Genomic DNA, 20078 nt, shown 5'->3' on the forward strand with positions numbered 1-20078 from the left:
GCCCACTTTCACACGATCAGTATTTGGCCAGTATTTTACATCAGGATTTGTAAGCCAAAGCCACAATCAGGTCTGAAACACAGAAGAGGTGCAAATCTTTCCATTTCTTCTCTATGTAGTGTCTACTTCTGGTTTTGGCTTATAAGTACTGATACAAATTATTAACAAAATACTGACCATGTGGAAATGGCTTATTATAGCAGAAATATGAAGGTACAAATGTATCCAGTTTAAACTGACTTGTCTAGTTTTCCATATTTAAAGCCATACTCAACAGTATAGGTGATAAGTGTCTGACCACTACTGAGACCCCTCCCGATCACAAGAATGGGGTCTTTGTCCCCGTTTTAATAAACCCATGGCCATTCATAGTCTGAGAGGTTAGCAAGGACTATGGGGCTTTAGAAGATCTTTCAAGTAGTCAAGGTCTAAATTGTTTATGGATTTGAAGGCCTTCAAGCAAATTTTAAGTTATTCTCCATTTTACAGTCAACCAATGCGGTGAGCAAAGGATCGGGGTTATAGGCCATGTCGGGGTAGTTTGGATATTAATCTTGCATTTTGGCAATGTATTTCTTTGTCTGGAAGGCTTACCTCTAGGGCATTACAGTATTTATGAAGGCATGGACCAGTGGTGAGATCTTTTGTTGCAATAATGTGCTTGATTTTTGCAATGGAGGATACCTGGTTTCTGAGGGACAGTTCCCTATCATTACTACACTGAACTAGTCTGAAGGGTTGTGTTTCTTAGGGATAGAGGTGGTGGATGTATAAGTTACCATTTTGCCATTAGGTGCTGATTTCCAACCATGAGTATTCATCCATTCTTGTAGTTGAACTAGGCATGAATTTATGGGTGGAGATGGATCATTGACTCTAAGGATTGCGGATAACCCTGAGCCCTGTGGAACGCTGTTCTCTATACACAATAAGTTTCATTTTTAGATTAAAACAATTTTTCTAATTTCTAATAATATTAAGAATAACAATCTCATCCCTTTCCACTTTTTTCTATGTGCAGCAACGCATTTTCCACACTCAAGAGGAGAACTTGCAGCCTGCTCGCATCCTGTAAATGGAGGACACAATTTTTTAGTGTCTTAAATTATGGCCGCTCCTTAACTCACAAGGATCCTTGGAATATCTTGCCCCAATTCTTCCACTCATTCTGAAGATTTTAGCTACTTTGGGACATCAACCTCCTGCTGACAGCAGCAAGTACAAAGACAGCTTCTTTTTATAGAACCGAGAACTTCTATGGATTGATCTACCAGCACTGACAGTACACCTGTACCTTTAACCTGAAAAGCCTTCATTTTGGATTTACTGTTTTCACAATGACTATTACTGCATGACTTGACATTTTCATGATAGCCTTTACATTTTATACCCTTTTTGTGACATCCCCCTTCATTTGAGGTTACAGAGGACAACAGTGACTAGAGCTCGCTCCGCGCACTGGTTTATACGGTGTGTATGTCACAAACCTTATGTCCCTCAATGCTAACAATAAAAAATAAAGATTATATTTGACTATTTCTAGGACAATGATAAAAATAGTTTTATTTATACAGGTAGTTACTTATTATTGTCATTGAAAAAATTTGTTGCCTATACTTTTCATGTATGCCATCATTACGCATGCTTTCTTACACGTATGTTTCTTAACTGACAGCAGTTACATATACATTTTTATTATAAGGGTTGTCTACAGTACATAGATAAGCCTGACACTGATCGTTCAATGTCCGTACAGCGCCACCAGAGGTGAAAAAATGCATTACACAGTTATAATTGAAAATAATGGGCCAACCAAGTACAGTAGTTGTCCTCTAGAGTCAGAGGAACTCTTTAGAACCAGTCTTTAGACTGGCCAACAGATAGGGGAACTTGGTAGAAGACCTCCCTCTATTAACTCAACCCCAATAGAGTATTTGATTTGGGTTTGCTAAACTGGTCAACAATAAGCTGGTTAGTTAGTGTTAGTGAATTGCCAATGAGTCCAGACATTTTGATGTGTTCTGCCAAGGATATACCTTTTGACTTTAGCATTGCCAATTACGGTCAACATCCAAGGAAATTTACATCATGACCAAATTCATTTCATATGCATTGGTTACCTCTAGGTCTATGGCTTCTGAATAGAGATGAATAAACACTTTCCTAATGAGATGGGTTTGTTATGAATTTTCCAAAAATATCAGGTATAGGCAAACCCACAATTTTTGGAGGTCGGCAACTTCATGGCATCTAGTGTTTTTTCCTAAGCATCTTGCATTCTCTTCCAGCCTCCTGGGTGATGTCCACTGTCTTAGATAACCTCTGAGACCCAATTACAAGGCTCAGAAGTGACCTGGGGCAATTCATGTCACCCAGGAGACTGGAAGAGACTGGAAAATGGCCTGTATGGAACACCAGATGCTGAATGGGAGCCCAGGAGAGGTGTGGATGAATGTTTATTTCCACACCTCTCCAGGGGCTCCGATTATTATACTCTCTAGTCTGAAGAGACTTCAGGGTATAATAATACTTCACATTTGGACCAAATAAGTTTGGTCCAAAACAAAACTTTCAGGTGCACCTCGCAAGGTTTGTCCATCTCTACTCCTGGTTTACTGTACATTACAACTGTTTATGATCTACATGTGGACTAGACCCAGGCTCCACTATTCACTCTAAAATGGACACAAATATTTCCAAGTATTCCATTCTCCTTGTATAAGAATCATATCTGTCCTGCTAAGTCAGATTGTAACACATTTTAAAGCTATGGAGATATTTGATGTGATGATCATTTGTATTAATAACTTGACTTTTTTTTGTCAAAAAGGTTGTACAAGCAAATAAAATAAATCTAGTTCAGTGGTGGTCAACCTACCATATTATGGGTGTCACAGATGCAACCTTGATTGTCCCTTGAACTAGAAAATTGGCCAACTATATGCTGTCACTCTACCTTATAGCCTGTGGAACAGATTAAAGGAGTTGTCCAGCAGGACAAAATTTTTATGAAAATACTCAAAATAGGCCAAAAAATGTAAAAAGAGCATTACTTACCATACAAGTCCCCGCACTGCTGCCATGACTAGACTTCCTGGATCTCCCAATGCTCTCTACATACCGATCCCTCTCAACCCATAAGAAATTAACCCTCAGCCAATCACTACCTGCAGATGTGACTTACAGGTAATGATGGTTTAAGGCTAGGTTGGAAGAAGAAATAGAGTCCCAAATCTGGGTCATGTGGATACTGTGGCAGAATGGCACAATGGGGGCTACTTAGCCTGAGCCTTGTTCTATGAATTTTTTGGCTAAATCAGTGTCCTGAAAAAAGAAGGAAGATTCCAGCCAGAATTTGCCACTGCTTTTGTGTTAACTGAGCCTAATAATATTTTCTTATGTGTTAAGAGGGACTAGGAAGTAGAAAACATTAAGGGATGGCCATGGTAGGGACTGTGTAAGGTGAATAATGGTACAACATCTAGCAACCGCTCTTTTTCCAGATCCCCCATTCATGGAGAGCAATTGTATATATATGGTCACAAGAGAGACATGGGATCCCCATTGTCTTTGTGATATAGAACAATATATCTGCACAATAAAGTGTGACAGGGCAGCAGAGCCTGAACAATGTATAGTATACAAATGGAAGAGGGGATATAGAACTGTGTGTGCTCCCTGGGCTATACGTTGCCCACCACTATTCTAGTTGATAACAAGGTTCCTGTACATCAGAAAGTGTCTTAAGATGGCATCTGTTTTTTGTTCTTCTAAGTTCTATGTAGTAATGCATTAGCCTACACCTCCTGCAAGTCATGTTTGCTTTAAGTTTTCTAAATAAAGAAATATGCAGTATACCTCATTTACGAGTAGGTGTTACTTTTTATAGGCATACTTTATTTTCTGCAGAGAAAGTTGCCTTGTGACGTACTGACATTTTTTATATTTATACATGCATAGACGTGAACTGCCATGATGAAGACAGATCAAGGTTCTTAGAACCAAAAACCATCAACGTTCGCCATGAGCAGTTCTGTTATGTTAGGGACTAGGCTGGTAGATAGAATTCAAAACTAAAATTCAAGTATTTATTTAAAAAAAAACAAAAAACAAAAAAAACGCTGCTAATGTCAGAAGTACTTTATGTATAGTATGCAAATATTTAACTTGTACGGAAACATTTATCAATATCTTTGGTCCCGGTAAGGTACACATAGACATACATATTTATATATTATGAATGAGATGAGCAAATATTCTACACCATTGCTACCAATTGGTTTCCAAACATTTTTTAAAATTTTTTTGCAGATTTATTTTACGAAATAAATAGGGTCAAAGCACATTTTTCGTCTTTAAGGAATACAAACAAATCAAACAAATGATATTTACAAATGGATTTTCCTCCAATTTATTTCATGCTAAATTCTAGAATAATACAATTCTGAAAAAAAAAATATTTTGCTCATCTCCAAATTCATAATGACATTTTTTCATATTGAATAAGTTTGAATTTGGGATTTATTAAAGAATTTTTTGATTTTGTGTAAATAACAATGTGAATCAAATGAAGTTTAAAAAAATTCTATTTATTTTTATGTTATTCAAATAAATAATCTCTGAGTCGAGGCACAGACCAGATATTAAGATATTTAAGGTTAACACACAGCTCCGATAATCCTTTGGTACCCGTGTATATTACAGTTTCATTCAATGTATTTATTTTCGCCACTAGTGGTGATTTTGTGTTTTATTTTGTAAATAGATTTTGTTGGTATGTTTCATTTTTACTTTATGTTATTATATTCTTTTCACAAATAAAGTTTTTGTTCCTTTTTTTATTGTGTTTCTTTTTCCTTGTGTTTGTACAAAAAAATCTAAGAGTACCGTAATTTTTTTGGTTCAGTTAATAACTATAATGATCTGTAAACATACAGAATAGTTTATTTTTTGTTTATTATCTTGCTTTGCACTTATGTTTTTAGAACAATTTTACAATCTATAAAATACAGTCTATAAAATTATACATAGTTACATAGTAGATGAGGTTGGATGAAGACATCAGTCCATCAAGTCCAACCTATAACCCTACAGTGTTGATCCAGAGGAAGGCAAAAAACACCATGAGATTCATGGCAATTGCCCCATTTCAGGGGAAAATATTCCTTCCCAACTCCAATAATTTCCAATAATACATTGTAGAACCTTGAAATTTGGATGACGTACAAATATATGGGTAGAGATGATGCACATATACAGTCCTATGAAAAAGTTTGGGCACCCCTATTAATCTTAATCATTTTTAGTTCTAAATATTTTGGTATTTGCAACAGCCATTTCAGTTTGATATATCTAATAACTGATGGACACAGTAATATTTCAGGATTGAAATGAGGTTTATTGTACTAACAGAAAATGCGCAATATGCATTAAACCAAAATTTGACCGGTGCAAAAGTATGGGCACCTCAACAGAAAAGTGACATTAATATTTAGTAGATCCTCCTTTTGCAAAGAGGCCTCTAGTCGCTTCCTGTAGCTTTTAATCAGTTCCTGGATCCTGGATAAAGGTATTTTGGACAAACAATTCAAGTTCAGTTAAGTTTGATGGTCGCCGAGCATGGACAGCCCGCTTCAAATCATCCCACAGATGTTCAATGATATTCAGGTCTGGGGACTGGGATGGCCATTCCAGAACATTGTAATTGTTCCTCTGCATGAATGCCTGAGGATTTGGAGCGGTGTTTTGGATCATTGTCTTGCTGAAATATCCATCCCCGGCGTAACTTCAACTTCGTCACTGATTCTTGAACATTATTCTCAAGAATCTGCTGATACTGAGTGGAATCCATGCGACTCTCAACTTTAACAAGATTCCCGGTGCCGGCATTGGCCACACAGCCCCAAAGCATGATGGAACCTCCACCAAATTTTACAGTGGGTAGCATGTGTTTTTCTTGGAATGCTGTTTCCTTTTGGACGCCATGCATAACGCCTTTTTTTATAACCAAACAACTCAATCTTTGTTTCCAAAATGAAGTTGGCTTCTCCAAATGTGCTTTTTCATACCTCAGGCGACTCTGTTTGTGGCGTACGTGCAGAAACGGCTTCTTTCTCATCACTCTCCCATACAGCTTCTCCTTGTGCAAAGTGCGCTGTATTGTTACCGATGCACAGTGACACCATCTGCAGCAAGATGATGCTGCAGCTCTTTGGAGGTGGTCTGTGGATTGTCCTTGACTGTTCTCACCATTCTTCTTCTCTGCCTTTCTGATATTTTTCTTGGCCTGCCACTTCTGGGCTTAACAAGAACTGTCCCTGTGGTCTTCCATTTCCTTACTATGTTCCTCACAGTGGAAACTGACAGGTTAAATCTCTGAGACAACGTTTTGTATCCTTCCCCTGAACAACTATGTTGAACAATCTTTGTTTTCAGATCATTTGAGAGCTGGCTGTCCATGTTCGGCGACCATCAAACTTAACTGAACTTGAATTGTTTTGTAGAAAGAAATGGTCCAAAATCCCTTCATCCAGGATCCAGGAACTGATTAAAAGCTACAGGAAGCGACTAGAGGCTGTTATCTTTGCAAAAGGAGGATGTACTAAATATTAATGTCACTTTTCTGTTGAGGTGCCCATATTTTTGCACCGGTCAAATTTTGGTTTAATGCATATTGTGCATTTTCTGTTAGTACAATAAACCTCATTTCAATCCTGAAATATTACTGTGGCCATCAGTTATTAGATATATCAAACTGAAATGGCTGCTGCAAACACCAAAATATTTAGAACTAAAAATGATTAAGATTAATAGGGGTGCCCAAACTTTTTCATAGGACTGTATGTGTTTCAGTTGTTAATAAAGCAAAGTAGATATAATTTAGGATATGGTAAAAAATGTTGTGTACTAAATCTGTCAAGGGGATATCGTCACTCCATAGGGAGAGACCACCATATAGGTGTGTGGAGTCTTATTAAGCCATGGGCGCTCCACTGCAAAGGAACATGGGAAGAATATGTAAATCTGACTTCAATGATGTAATTAGGATGCCAGTGCCTCAAGTATGCACACCAATAGAGGGTGCTGACTGAGAATGTGCAAGTCTGTCTTCCATGATGTAATTAGGAAGACAGAGTCTCAGTCAAGCAAGCCTATAGAGGGCGCTCCCTTTAACATCATGCCGACCTTTGCAGTGGAGCGCTCATGTCTTAATAAGACTCCATACACCTATATGGTGGTCTCTCCCTATGGAGTGACAATATCCCCTTAACCCTGTCTAAGCCTCTCACCTCTGCCAGGTCAGTCCTCTCTGTGCCAAGCTGATGAGATGCAAGTACATTGAAACAGCTGTCATTGGCTGAGAAGACTGTATCTGGTATAATCCCAACATCATTGCAAACAAAGGCCTCTGGGAAGGTCGGCATGATGTTAAAGGGAGCGCCCTCTATAGGCTTGCTTGACCAAGGCTCTGTCTTCCTAATTACATCATGGAAGATAGACTTGCACATTCTCAGTCAGTGCCCTCTATTGGTGTGCATTCTTGAGGCACTGGCATCCTAATTACATCATAGAAGTCAGATTTGCATATTCTTCCCATAAATCTGTCAAGTAGGTCTAATTTTATACAGCAGTTGGGTGCTGCATTTTGGAGCACATTCATTAAATGGAAACTGATGTCAAAAAGGTACAATTTTGCGTGTAATCCGCCAAGATTGGTTCCGTTTTGACTATTTTTCCACTGTCCAAGGCAGTTTAAACAGAAATGGGTGGACTTGGGTGGTGAGAGCGAGGGATTTCAGAGCCTGAAACACTTACTGTAACATTATGTACACCAGAAAAATGCTGTAACACCTGAAATCTACTCCAGCTACTAGATTAAAGAGAACCTTTCACCACCTCCACCAATTCGTGTATGCACTACTCCACTGATTCCAGCAGAGATGGCATTTTCCTCTAGTCCCCACCGTTCCTGAGCAACAAACACAGGTAGTTTTGGTGCCTGATGTGCTATTTAAGTGTAATGTCAGAAGGGCGGTGTTAGAGAAAGAAAAGTGGAATATTCCAAAGAATGAATTGAAAATACTGAAGATTGCGTTATTTTCTTACAGCATAAATATCTAACTACAATTGTACGTCTATGCCACATGTATTGTGATCTCATAACTAGAGCTCATCCCTATATTTGTTACCTGACTGCAATTTTAGATCAATCCCTCTCCTATATAATGCGCGGTTCCAATTGTAATTCAGCTTTCTATAATATCGTTGATCTCAGAGGACATGAAAGGTCCTCTATAAGTGTTTGCTTGTAAGATCCCTTGTCCATTCCTAGTAATGTTCACCATAACTGGCCAGACAAATATATGTGATACAATATCAAATATATGACTTATATAGGTTTCATAGACTAAGAATCCTTGCAAAAAGTTCCAGTTAGAGATCAGCACTTTGGGTATAGCGCAGTCCTAGGAGACAGTCCATCTACTAGGCAAATGTGCTGAGCCATAGGTTAAAAGGTCAGACCTGCCTTGGTCAGCATTTCCTCATGTCCCTATTATCGGGGGCTGAAAAAAGTAAATTTTTCCCAATTACAAGAAAAATGAAATTGACTCCATGAACAGGTTTCCCTCCGCCTGTGTCAGCTGCCTCCGTACAGTGCTGAAATGGTATAATTTAATAAGCCCGGGGGGCATAAACAAATTAAAACTGCATGTCCTTTAGGTAGCCTTATCCAATGTCAAGGAGTTAGTGTACTTGCTACTTTTTATGTGCACTATATAAACACAAAATTTGGCACATTTCTTAAGCCTGGGACTTCTCACCGGACCAATTTAACATAAAAGATTTACTGTTACAGTTTGTGTGTGGCCGGGGAATGTCGTATGGAAAACATGTTTCCTGTTATTTAATTTAATTACTGGGATCACGTGCCAGCCCCAGGCATGTCATTCCCAACCTCTAAAGCTCTTTGTCTGGCAAGAGATGGACAATATTGTGGCTTTGTTTTGCCGCTCACAAGCTTCAGATGTAGCCTTCCCTATCTGCACTGTTAGTTTTACCAAAACTGCATATTTTTCATGATTTGGCTCTAAGGAAGATGGCACTTTGACCTTTGCATTTTCCATTTGGAAATGGTTTGTTGGGAAAACATGAACATTAGAGATGAGCGAACACTAAAATGTTCGAGGTTCGAAATTCGATTCGAACAGCCGCTCACTGTTCGAGTGTTCGAATGGGTTTCGAACCCCATTATAGTCTATGGGGAACATAAACTCGTTAAGGGGGAAACCCAAATTCGTGTCTGGAGGGTCACCAAGTCCACTATGACACCCCAGGAAATGATACCAACACCCTGGAATGACACTGGGACAGCAGGGGAAGCATGTCTGGGGGCATAAAAGTCACTTTATTTCATGGAAATCCCTGTCAGTTTGCGATTTTCGCAAGCTAACTTTTCCCCATAGAAATGCATTGGCCAGTGCTGATTGGCCAGAGTACGGAATTCGACCAATCAGCGCTGGCTCTGCTGGAGGAGGCGGAGTCTAAGATCGCTCCACACCAGTCTCCATTCAGGTCCGACCTTAGACTCCGCCTCCTCCGGCAGAGCCAGCGCTGATTGGCCGAAGGCTGGCCAATGCATTCCTATGCGAATGCAGAGACTTAGCAGTGCTGAGCCAGTTCTGCTCAACTACACATCTGATGCACACTCGGCACTGCTACATCAGATGTAGCAATCTGATGTAGCAGAGCCGAGGGTGCACTAGAACCCCTGTGCAAACTCAGTTCACGCTAATAGAATGCATTGGCCAGCGCTGATTGGACAGAGTACGGAACTCGACCAATCAGCGCTGGCTCTGCTGGAGGAGGCGGAGTCTAAGATCGCTCCACACCAGTCTCCATTCAGGTCCGACCTTAGACTCCGCCTCCTCCAGCAGAGCCAGCGCTGATTGGCCGAATTCCGTACTCTGGCCAATCAGCACTGGCTAATGCATTGTATTGGCGTGATGAAGCAGTGCTGAATGTGTGTGCTTAGCACACACATTCAGCTCTACTTCATCGGGCTAATAGAATGCATTGGCCAATCAGCGCTGGCCAATGCATTCTATTAGCTTGATGAAGCAGAGTGTGCACAAGGGTTCAAGCGCACCCTCGGCTCTGATGTAGCAGAGCCGAGGGTGCACAAGGTGTAGTTGAGCTAAAAACACACATTCAGCACTGCTTCATCACGCCAACAGAATGCATTGGCCAGCACTGATTGGCCAGAGTACGGAATTCGGCCAATCAGCGCTGGCCAATGCATCCCTATGGGAAAAAGTTTATCTCACAAAAATCACAATTACACATCCGATAGAGCCCCAAAAAGTTATTTTTAATAACATTCCCCCCTAAATAAAGGTTATCCCTATCTATCCCTGCCTGTACAGCTATCCCTGTCTCATAGTCACAAAGTTCACATTCTCATATGACCCGGATTTGAAATCCACTATTCGTCTAAAATGGAGGTCACCTGATTTCGGCAGCCAATGACTTTTTCCAATTTTTTTCAATGCCCCCGGTGTCGTAGTTCCTGTCCCACCTCCCCTGCGCTGTTATTGGTGCAAAAAAGGCGCCAGGGAAGGTGGGAGGGGAATCGAATTTTGGCGCACTTTACCACGCGGTGTTCGATTCGATTCGAACATGGCGAACACCCTGATATCCGATCGAACATGTGTTCGATAGAACACTGTTCGCTCATCTCTAATGAACATATAACTGTTGGTATCGAATATAATGGTCACTATCAGGCAAATGGTGTAATATTGGATATTCACCTTTAAGTCACATACATGTCAGAATATTTTAGCCACATTGGAATATATTTCCCATTTGAAGTATGGTCATTTATACGATCTGACAAAATTGGTTAAGACTAAGCAATGGTACAAAATGACAAAAATTACAATTACTTACCCGTTAAATCCCCCCTGCTCCAGTCAATATTATTTGTTCCATGATGATCTGACCACTATGGTTGTAGCCGACCACTGACCTCAACAGTAAAAGGGCGGGTTCACACCGGCGCCCGATCTCCGTATTGAGGTTTCCGTCTTCAGTCGACAGGAGACAGAAACCCGGCATTCAGTGTCCGCCGGTGAGCGCCTGTATACGTCTTCTGCTCTCCGCAGCGAAACTGTTTTTTTTAAATCAGACACAAAGTCCTGCATGTCCGACTTTGTGTCTGGTTAAAAAAAACAAAACGGTTTCTCTGCAAAGAGCAGAAGACGTTCACGGGTGGACACTTTGCAAACCCATTCAAATGAATGGGTTTGAAAACTGCCTGCCGGTTTCCGTCTCCTGTCCAGTTTCTCAGGCAGGAAACGGAAATCTGCAAAGTGAAGATCGGGCGCTGGTGTGAACTCGTATATACAGTAGTGGGCTGAAAGGGTCACGTAAGGGGATTGTGCAGGATTATAAAACATGGCTTCTTTCGTCTTCTCAGGAAGTGACTTCATGTCCGTTGATCACATGACCATGTTGAAGCTCAGTCCCATTAAAATGAATAGGGTTGACCTGCAGCATGGCCATGTGACCAACGGACGTGCCCATGTTAATCCTGCACTCATGATGTGCACAATGGCAGTGCTGGAGCAGTGGGTGGTTTAATGGGTAAGCAGTGTCATTTCTTTATGTTATTGACTGCTCTTATGTAATTTTATTAAAAACCTCTTTTAATATTATGTTTGCACCAAACATTTTTGTTACCCGGGTTCCCCAAAAATGAGCTGATCACAGCGTCCTGCTGCTTCACCTCCTGTAATCACCTGTGATCTAAAGGAAAGTCTTATGGCGATTTTTCATATCCCCTGCAGCAAAAAGTAAGCAGTACATGGCTCTTATTAAAGGGATTATCCAGGATTTGGAGCAACCCGTCCCCAGCAGTCTGTTGTCCACTCCGAGCTCTCCTTCCATTGTGCACTAAGACTTGTATTTCTGAAAGCAATCATCCAGCTTTGTTGGTATGCACCCCAGTGCCATAGATATCGGTACCATTGGTTTTTACACTAGTATCTTTCCACTGTCAGAAGGGCGGGCCATATAGCTCAGTGTCATTGCAGGACGGTGAGGAAAACCCCCACCTCTACAGAACAAGACTATGGAAGGCTACTGTCAGTGGGGGCATTCTTCACAGCCCAGTTATGATGCTGAGTTATAAGGCCTGCCCTTCTGACAGTGGAGGGGTATTTGGGTTAAAACTAATGACAACAATGTCTCTGGCGCCAGGGCTCATACAGGCGAATATGGCAGAATTCAGCACACTGTTATCTTTCTAGTGGTGTATACCACCTCTAATGTCAGACAATATGAAAGGTCCTCTATTAAAAATATATAAAAATCTGCATGCCTTTATATCACACTGACAATTTTGTTAAGCAATAGATTTAATACATTCATAACAATAGGAACAACATTACCTGTGGTGCAGATTTTCTTGCATATTTGTTTGCCATGTGTGAATTCACCTTTATTGTGCTTGGTCTCCTATAGAGATTTTGGTAGAAAATAAATTTTTGTCTTTGTGTTACATTGTGTTAGGGTGAATTCACACTGAGTAAACGCTAGCTTATTCTGAACGTAAAACACGTTCAGAATAAGCGGCGTCTAAAGCAGCTCCATTCATTTCTATGGGAGCGGGGATACGAGCGCTCCCCATAGAAATGAATGGGCTGCTTCTTTCACTCCGTGCAGTCCCATTGAAGTGAATGGGGAGTGCCGGCGTGTACGCTCCGGCATGAGCAGAGCTTGCCGTATACGCCGGCACTCCCCATTCACTTCAATGGGACTGCACGGAGTGAAAGAAGCAGCCCATTCATTTCTATGGGGAGCGCTCGTATCCCCGCTCCCATAGAAATGAATGGAGCTGCTTTAGACGCCGCTTATTCTGAACGTGTTTTACGTTCAGAATAAGCTAGCGTTTACTCAGTGTGAATGCACCCTTACATTGTAGAGTGTTTGTCTTTGTGTTAAATTGTGTTACATTGTAGAGTGTTTGTCTTTGTGTTACATTGTGTTACATTGCAGAGTGTTTGCTAGGGTTGGGCGATTGGTATCGGAAAAGATGGGATTCTGATCGGCAATCGAGTTAATTTCACGATCATGATCGGAATTCCGACCCGATCTTTTCCAGCGGGATCGAGGTCGGAGATTATTTCAAGATTGGCTCAACCCTCAAGTGACTTTTCCCATAGAGAAGCATTGACTAGGGTTGAGGATCGGGATTGGAAAAGATCGGATCCCGATCGGCGATCGAGCAAATTTCACAACCAGTATCGGCTGGAAAATGATCTGAAATTGGAATTTGAAATCGATCCTGAAATCTCAAGATCAGCTCAACCCTAGTGTTTGCCTCTGTGTTACATTGCAGAATATAGAGTGTTTGCCTCTGTGTTACATTGTAGGATATAGAGTGTTTGTCTTTTATTCCCATATGATATAATCAGACAGCCAGTCTCCGCCATTATTTTAGGCTTTCAGGTTGAAAATATTTTTTTGATCAAGTGCAACTATTACTTAGGGCCTTAAATAAGATGCGTTCTCTGTGCCAAGCGTAAATATCAAGATTAAAGAGGTAATGCTAACCACTTGGAAGGCAAGCAGCAACTAACCTTGCGTTGTATTATGAATAATACCTTTTATTGTGGCCGGGGCCAATTTTCCTCTGGGGCAGTTTCAAAGTTTTGTTAAAGAGCAGAACAAATGAGACAGCAGACAAGTAGCTCGTACAAGTAGTCTGTACAGAATGAAGCTCACATCCTAGTGCGCTACACACCGAGCCATCAGCGTCTTGGCAGACTCACCCCGCACATTTAAGGGCACTTAAATCATAAGAGACCAAAAATGATGTACAACATGTTTAACCAGTTCAAGGCCATTTGTTTTTGTACATGTGGTTTTGATGGCTAGAACATATTTTTCCTTTGGTTGTAATGTTCCTTCACTCAGTTTCATTCATAAAGGTGCTCAGAAAAGGCATCTCACCTCCATAATCAATAATGAGTAATCTCTGGCACTAATAGATACCTCCAAAAGAAACGTGTTTTATTGCATCCAAACAGTGATATGTAAACGTTTCGGTCTAGTTGACCTTCTTCAGTATAACTTAAAAAGATAAACAAAAGAAAAACAACGTGGTTAATAATAAATATAGTCTCAAAAATTTGATAGATAGACAAAGATAAGCAACATACTGTAGATATTGCCAGATGGAAAACTAGACAAAATCATGGTAATAGATAGGTTGTCCCATATATATACAGTGTTGGCCAAAAGTATTGGCACCCCTGCAATTCTGTCAGATAATACTCATTCTCTTCCAGAAAATGATTGCAAGCAGAAACTCTTTGGTATTAATATCTTCATTTATTTTGCTTGCAATGAAAAAACACAAAAGAGAATGAAAAAAAAGTCAAATCATTGATCATTTTACACAAAACTCCAAAAATGGGCCGGACAAAAGTATTGGCACCCTCAGCCTAATACTTGGTAGCACAACCTTTAGACAAAATAACTGCGAACAACCGCTTCCGGTAACCATCAATGAGTTTCTTACAATGTTCTGCTGGAATCTTAGACCATTCTTCTTTGGCAAACTGCTCCAGGTCCCTGAGATGTGAAGGGGGGCCTTCTCCAAACTGCCATCAAGAGATCTCTCCACAGGTGTTCTATGGGATTCAGGTCTGGACTCATTGCTGGCCACTTTACAAGTCTCCAGTGCTTTCTCTCAAACCATTTTCTAGTGCTTTTTGAAGTGTGTTTTGGGTCATTGTCCTGCTGGAAGACCCCTGACCTCTGAGGGAGACCCAGCTTTCTCACACTGGGCCCTACATTATGCTGCAAAATTTGTTGGTAGTCTTCAGACTCCATAATGTCATGCACAAGGTCAAGCAGTCCAGTGCCAGAGGCAGCAAAGCAACCCCAAAACATCAGGGAACCTCCGCCATGTTTGACTGTAGGAACCGTGTTCTTTTCTTTGAAGGCCTCTTTTTTCCTGTAAAGTCTATGTTGATGCCTTTTCCTACTTTTGTTTCACCTGAGCAGAGAACATTCTTCCAAAACGTTTTTGGCTTTCTCAGGTAAGCTTTGGCAAACTCCAGCCTGGCTTTTTTATGTCTGTGGGTAAGAAGTGGGGTCTTCCTGAGTATCCTACCATACAGTCCCTTTTCATTCAGACGCCGACAGATAGTACGGGGTGACACTGTTGTACCCTCAGACTGCAGGGCAGCTTGAACTTGTTTGGATGTTAGTCGAGGTTCTTTATCCACCATCTGCACAATCTTGCGTTGAAATCTCTCCTCAATTTTCCTTTTCCGTCCACATCTAGGGAGGTTAGCCACAGTGCCATGGGCTTTACACTTCTTGATGACACTGCACACGGTAGACACAGGAACATTCAGGTCTTTGGAGATGGACTTGTAGCCTTGAGATTGCTCATGCTTCCTCACAATTTTGCTTCTCAAGTCCTCAGACAGTTCTTTGGTCTTCTTTCTTTTCTCCATTCCTTTGCTCAATGTGGTACACACAAGGTCACAGAACAGAGGTTGAGTCAACTTTAATCCATTTCAACTGGCTGCAAGTGTGATTTAGTTATTGCCACCACCTGTTAAGTGCCTCAGGTAAGTAACAGGTGCTGTTAATTACACAAATTAGAGAAGCATCACATGATTTTTCGAAGAGTACCAATATTTTTGTCCACCCTCTTTTTTATGTTTGTTGTGGAATTATATCCAATTTGGCTTTTTGATAATTCTTTTTGTGGTTTTCCATTGAAGACAAATTAAATGAATATATTAATACCAAAGAGTTTGTGCTTGCAATCATTTTCTGGAAGAAAATGAGTATTATCTGACAGAATTGCAGGGGTGCCAATACTTTTGGCCAACACTGTATACACAGGTTTATGTAACCATCAATATAGGCACAAAAAAATACTCATGCTGATATAAAAGACAACAAAATGTAGACATAAATATAGATACAGATTCATAACTTGAGACTAGAGGATGGGTGCCCAGCTTACTAGTAAAAAATGCAAATGAAGCTGTCAAATGAAAAATCCTGCACAATCTTACCGGATGCATAGCAGTGATATAGGTGAGGTGGAAATCACATGGAAAGTCCAGGAAGAGTAAGTAACATGGTAGGAGGTATATGGGCTTTTAAATAGGAAAATCAGTGCCAGACACTGTGAGGCCGGAAGTGACGTCACCGCTGCCCCAAGGGAGCCCAGCGCCAAGTTTACATATATTTAGAGGTAAAAAGGGAAGATGCATGGTAGGATAGAACACAGTGGTGGTCCAGAGGGGATTGGTGTTGTGGAGAAGGCAGCAGAGAGCGTCAGGTGACGCTCTAGGCCTAACTTCCGGTATCGTCCAGCTGGACGCCGGAAGTGACGTGTGCGTTCCACCATGGAAGGTGGACCAGAAGTCCCATTGAAATAGATAGGATGACCTCAGAGAAGCAGTAGAAGATAGTAAAGAGAGGAAAGAAGATGAGTAAAGCAAAATAAAGAAGACAATGTGGCATATAAAGATAACTCCACTTCCGGCGGCCCCACTGGCCATTCCGCGGGTGAATTTACTCATTTTCACATCTGCAACTCATTACAGCCTCCTCTATTATCTTTATATGCCCTATATTCTTTTTTTTGCTTTACTCATCTTCTTTCCTCTCTATACTATCTTCTGCAAATGCAGAGGTTCCAGGAGCTCACAGAAAAACCCAGAAATCACCCTAAACACTGCTAAAGGTATTTGGGTAGACTTATTGACCCATTAATAGCACTAACAGACCTTTAAAAAATTGTTCAGAAAGACCCATTAACCCTGCAAGGTGTTAATAATGGACCATCCAGACATATAGTCCACAGGTGGTCCAGAAGTGGTTAAAGGAACAGTATAATCTCCCTACATACACTTTATGAAGGTGTAGTGACTTTTCCAGATATAACTGCTCTACTTCGGTTATTTCTGTTGGTCCCCTTTCTGACCACCGACTCCATTTAAAATGCACTGATAGATACATCCTAACAATTAAGTGACATAAAGGCCACATGCACCTGACATTAGGTGAAGCAATGGTTCACTGCAGGATATAGACAGGCTTCAAAGTAGTGAAGGTATTGTAAGCCGATGGCCAGCAAAATAATGGAGGGGGTGTACATTTCGCCCACACTACTCAGGTGGGCAAGATGAGAGAAAGTCCAGGAATGACTTGTTCTCAGCAGACAGTTTAATATAACTTTATCGGTGCCTAAATAGCTTTTTTTAAAGGCTATTCACGTATATGTGGGGCTCTATCAGCATAATTTTTCTGACAGAGCCCCTTTAATGAATCACAGTATCTGACCCACAGCTATGACCTCTCACATAGCCAGCACCCTGCTTTGCACTGATGAGAGGCAATAACCTCAAAAATGATTCCTTATCCAAAATTCTTAGCAGGGTAAGTATGGTCTAATAAGTGCATGTACCATCTCTGCCTAATGAGACACAGTACTCCTTCCATCCCTACATATTAAAACTTAAGGTGAGCGCAGTAGTGACAGCAAAGTACTGTAAGACCACTGTGTCATTATAACCAAAGAAAGTGGATATGGAGATATTAAAAAAGTTGTTAAAATAAATAAAATCTGGGAAGGGTTACACAGCTCAATTAAACAGCAATGAGAGCCAAACAGAGAAGTTCTGGAACAGTGGTGAATCTTCCCAGGGCTACTGGCCTGCCAAAATGACTCCAGGGGCAGAGCTACTAACCCATCCATAAAACCGCAAAACATCCCAGAAGGACATCTCATAGCATTACAGGACTCTCTCACCTCAGCTAAGGTCATTATTCAGGCTACACATTAAGAAGGAAGTGGAAGCTGTTATTTTTAGTAAAAATAGATTGTGCAATAGAATCTTTAATAAGATTTTTTTTTCTTTCTTTAAACACAACTGCTTTAAGAGAGGCTATAAACTAAAGCCGATGAAACCTGTTGACCCTGGTGGGACTAGCTAACAATCTGTTGTGTATTAAAGCCTACTCCCTCACTTAGGATATGTTCACATAGCTGAATTTGTCACTGATTATGTGGTAAGACTCTTAAAGGGGTTGTCCCATCTCAAGGATCATATCTATACTGGTAGTTTATATAAATTTAAAACTTTTCCTAAATATATTGCTTTTGAAATGCTGCTTTGTTTGTCTGCTATGTGAACTTATTCCTCCCATTGTTTAGACACCGTTACTATAACCACAGACCTGTGTGATAGGAGAAGTGATGTCACTCACTCACTGCTCTTGACGGCAGGACAATCCATTCAGTTAATTGCAGTTTGCTGATAAAGTGGAGTCTTTTATCTCTATATAAACACAAAGATAACACGGAGTCCGTTCTGTACAAGCATGTGCTATTATCTCCTCTGCATAGATATTTTGATACCTAAGTGTCCCGTTCAGTAAGCTGGGAAGGGGGAAGAAATACAGGAAGTGAGAATAAGAGACAACAAGCAGATTGCTGAGACACTGAGATGGGAAAACCCCTTTAATCAAAATCAATGCCAAATTCCACCTTGAATTTGTCACCCACTGATTTAAAAAGGAGGCAGAACACCGAGAAAATAATCTTCCCACTTGATCTTGACATGGATTTTGTGGTTAATCAACAGCAGAACCTGTAGTATTAGACAGTCAGCCGATCAGCCCCATTCATCATAAAATCCAGGCTAGAAAATCTCTGTTTTGGCTTTATTCTGTAAGGATAAGTTTACATGGGGGAATTTTTCTGCCTCCGAATCCGTTGCAGATTCTGCCTCCTATTGTTTTCAATGGGTGGCAGAGATCGCAGCAGCAGGCTGAAAAAATAAGCATCCTTCTCTATCTTGCCATGGATGCCACGGCTCGAGACTCCCCGCTGATCAGACTCAGTCATCTGGGCCTAATCAGCAGCAGAAAGCCAAAGTGGAATAGCAATTCCCTGCATCAGCATCCCATTGCGGCTAGACCGCAGTCAGAAGATGACGGCAGAAAATGAAGAGGAATTTCTGTCTGAATGAGCCCTTATCAAGGCAGATTATTTCAATATTTTTATTGAAGTTGATGGGCAGCTCCAGCTCCACACTCTACTGGGCCAAGCATGCATGTGTATAAGGGGTTGGAGGGAATAGCTGTTAGATGTCTAAAATATATTGTTAGCATTTTTTTGTCTGAGGTTTTTGGGGTGTAAGTGAGTTTAAAGAGGGTTTAAATAGAGAAAACGGAAGGTTATCAGTGAATTCCTTGCACTCAATAAGCTTTGTTATTAATACATATCCAGGTTCCCTGGAGCCCCAATGACTTTTGACCATTGCTTTGCCCACTGCCTTTTCTGCCACCGCATCCGATGTAGGCCACGTAACAGACTCCGTTCTATTCTGGTTGCAAATCCATAGAGTAGAGAAAAGTTGGTCGAGTGTCAGAGCATCGGCAGTGGAGGCAGCTGGCAGAGACTTTGAATACCAGGTATTAATCTATAGGGAGCTCACTTCCAACACACGATGCAAAGGGAAAATTAATCTTTTTCACCAATGAGGTCTTATTTGTATTCCTTACCCAGAATTCTTAGCAGGGCATGTATGGTCTAATAAATCCCTGTACCTGTCTCTCCCTAATAAGAGACATTACACATTCTGATTTAGATGTTTTTGAAATGATTTTGGATATGTGAAAAAGTTCCTCCTACAATGTGTCTTGTCTAAAACTTCATAAACCCCTATAACGTGTATGTAAATATTTTCACACATACAGTGTTGGCCAGAAGTATTGGCACAGTATTGGAGTGGATAAAATTATTGGCACTGTTTGAAAAATCTGTAATTTGTGTAATTAACAGCACCTGTTACTTACCTGCGGCACCTAACAGTAAAAAAAAAAAGGAAAACTTGTGAAAAACAGACACTTTTTCCCTCCTTTTTTGTTTATATTTTCCCAGATATAAAAGAAAGAAAAAAACATGCAAAAATAAAAATCACATAAAAATAAAGCCCTAGGTGTTACCGAAAAAAGATGCAAAAATTTGTTGA

At 40.7% G+C, this 20078-nt stretch overlaps 1 protein-coding gene across 2 annotated transcripts in view; it reads left to right on the top strand.

Moving 5' to 3' along the window:
- HDAC9 (histone deacetylase 9) overlaps positions 1-2128 on the top strand; it is a 328489-nt gene extending 326361 nt beyond the window's left edge. For both annotated transcript variants that reach the window (XM_075271432.1, XM_075271431.1), the window contains one exon: positions 1022-2128. In XM_075271432.1, coding sequence (XP_075127533.1) covers positions 1022-1075 — 54 coding nt within the window. In that variant the 3' untranslated portion in view covers positions 1076-2128. The remainder of the gene's footprint in view (positions 1-1021) is intronic.
- Positions 2129-20078: the final 17950 nt, after the last annotated feature.

The sequence above is a fragment of the Leptodactylus fuscus genome, chromosome 4 (genome assembly GCF_031893055.1).
Source record: "Leptodactylus fuscus isolate aLepFus1 chromosome 4, aLepFus1.hap2, whole genome shotgun sequence".
Classification (NCBI taxonomy): Eukaryota; Metazoa; Chordata; class Amphibia; order Anura; family Leptodactylidae; genus Leptodactylus; species Leptodactylus fuscus.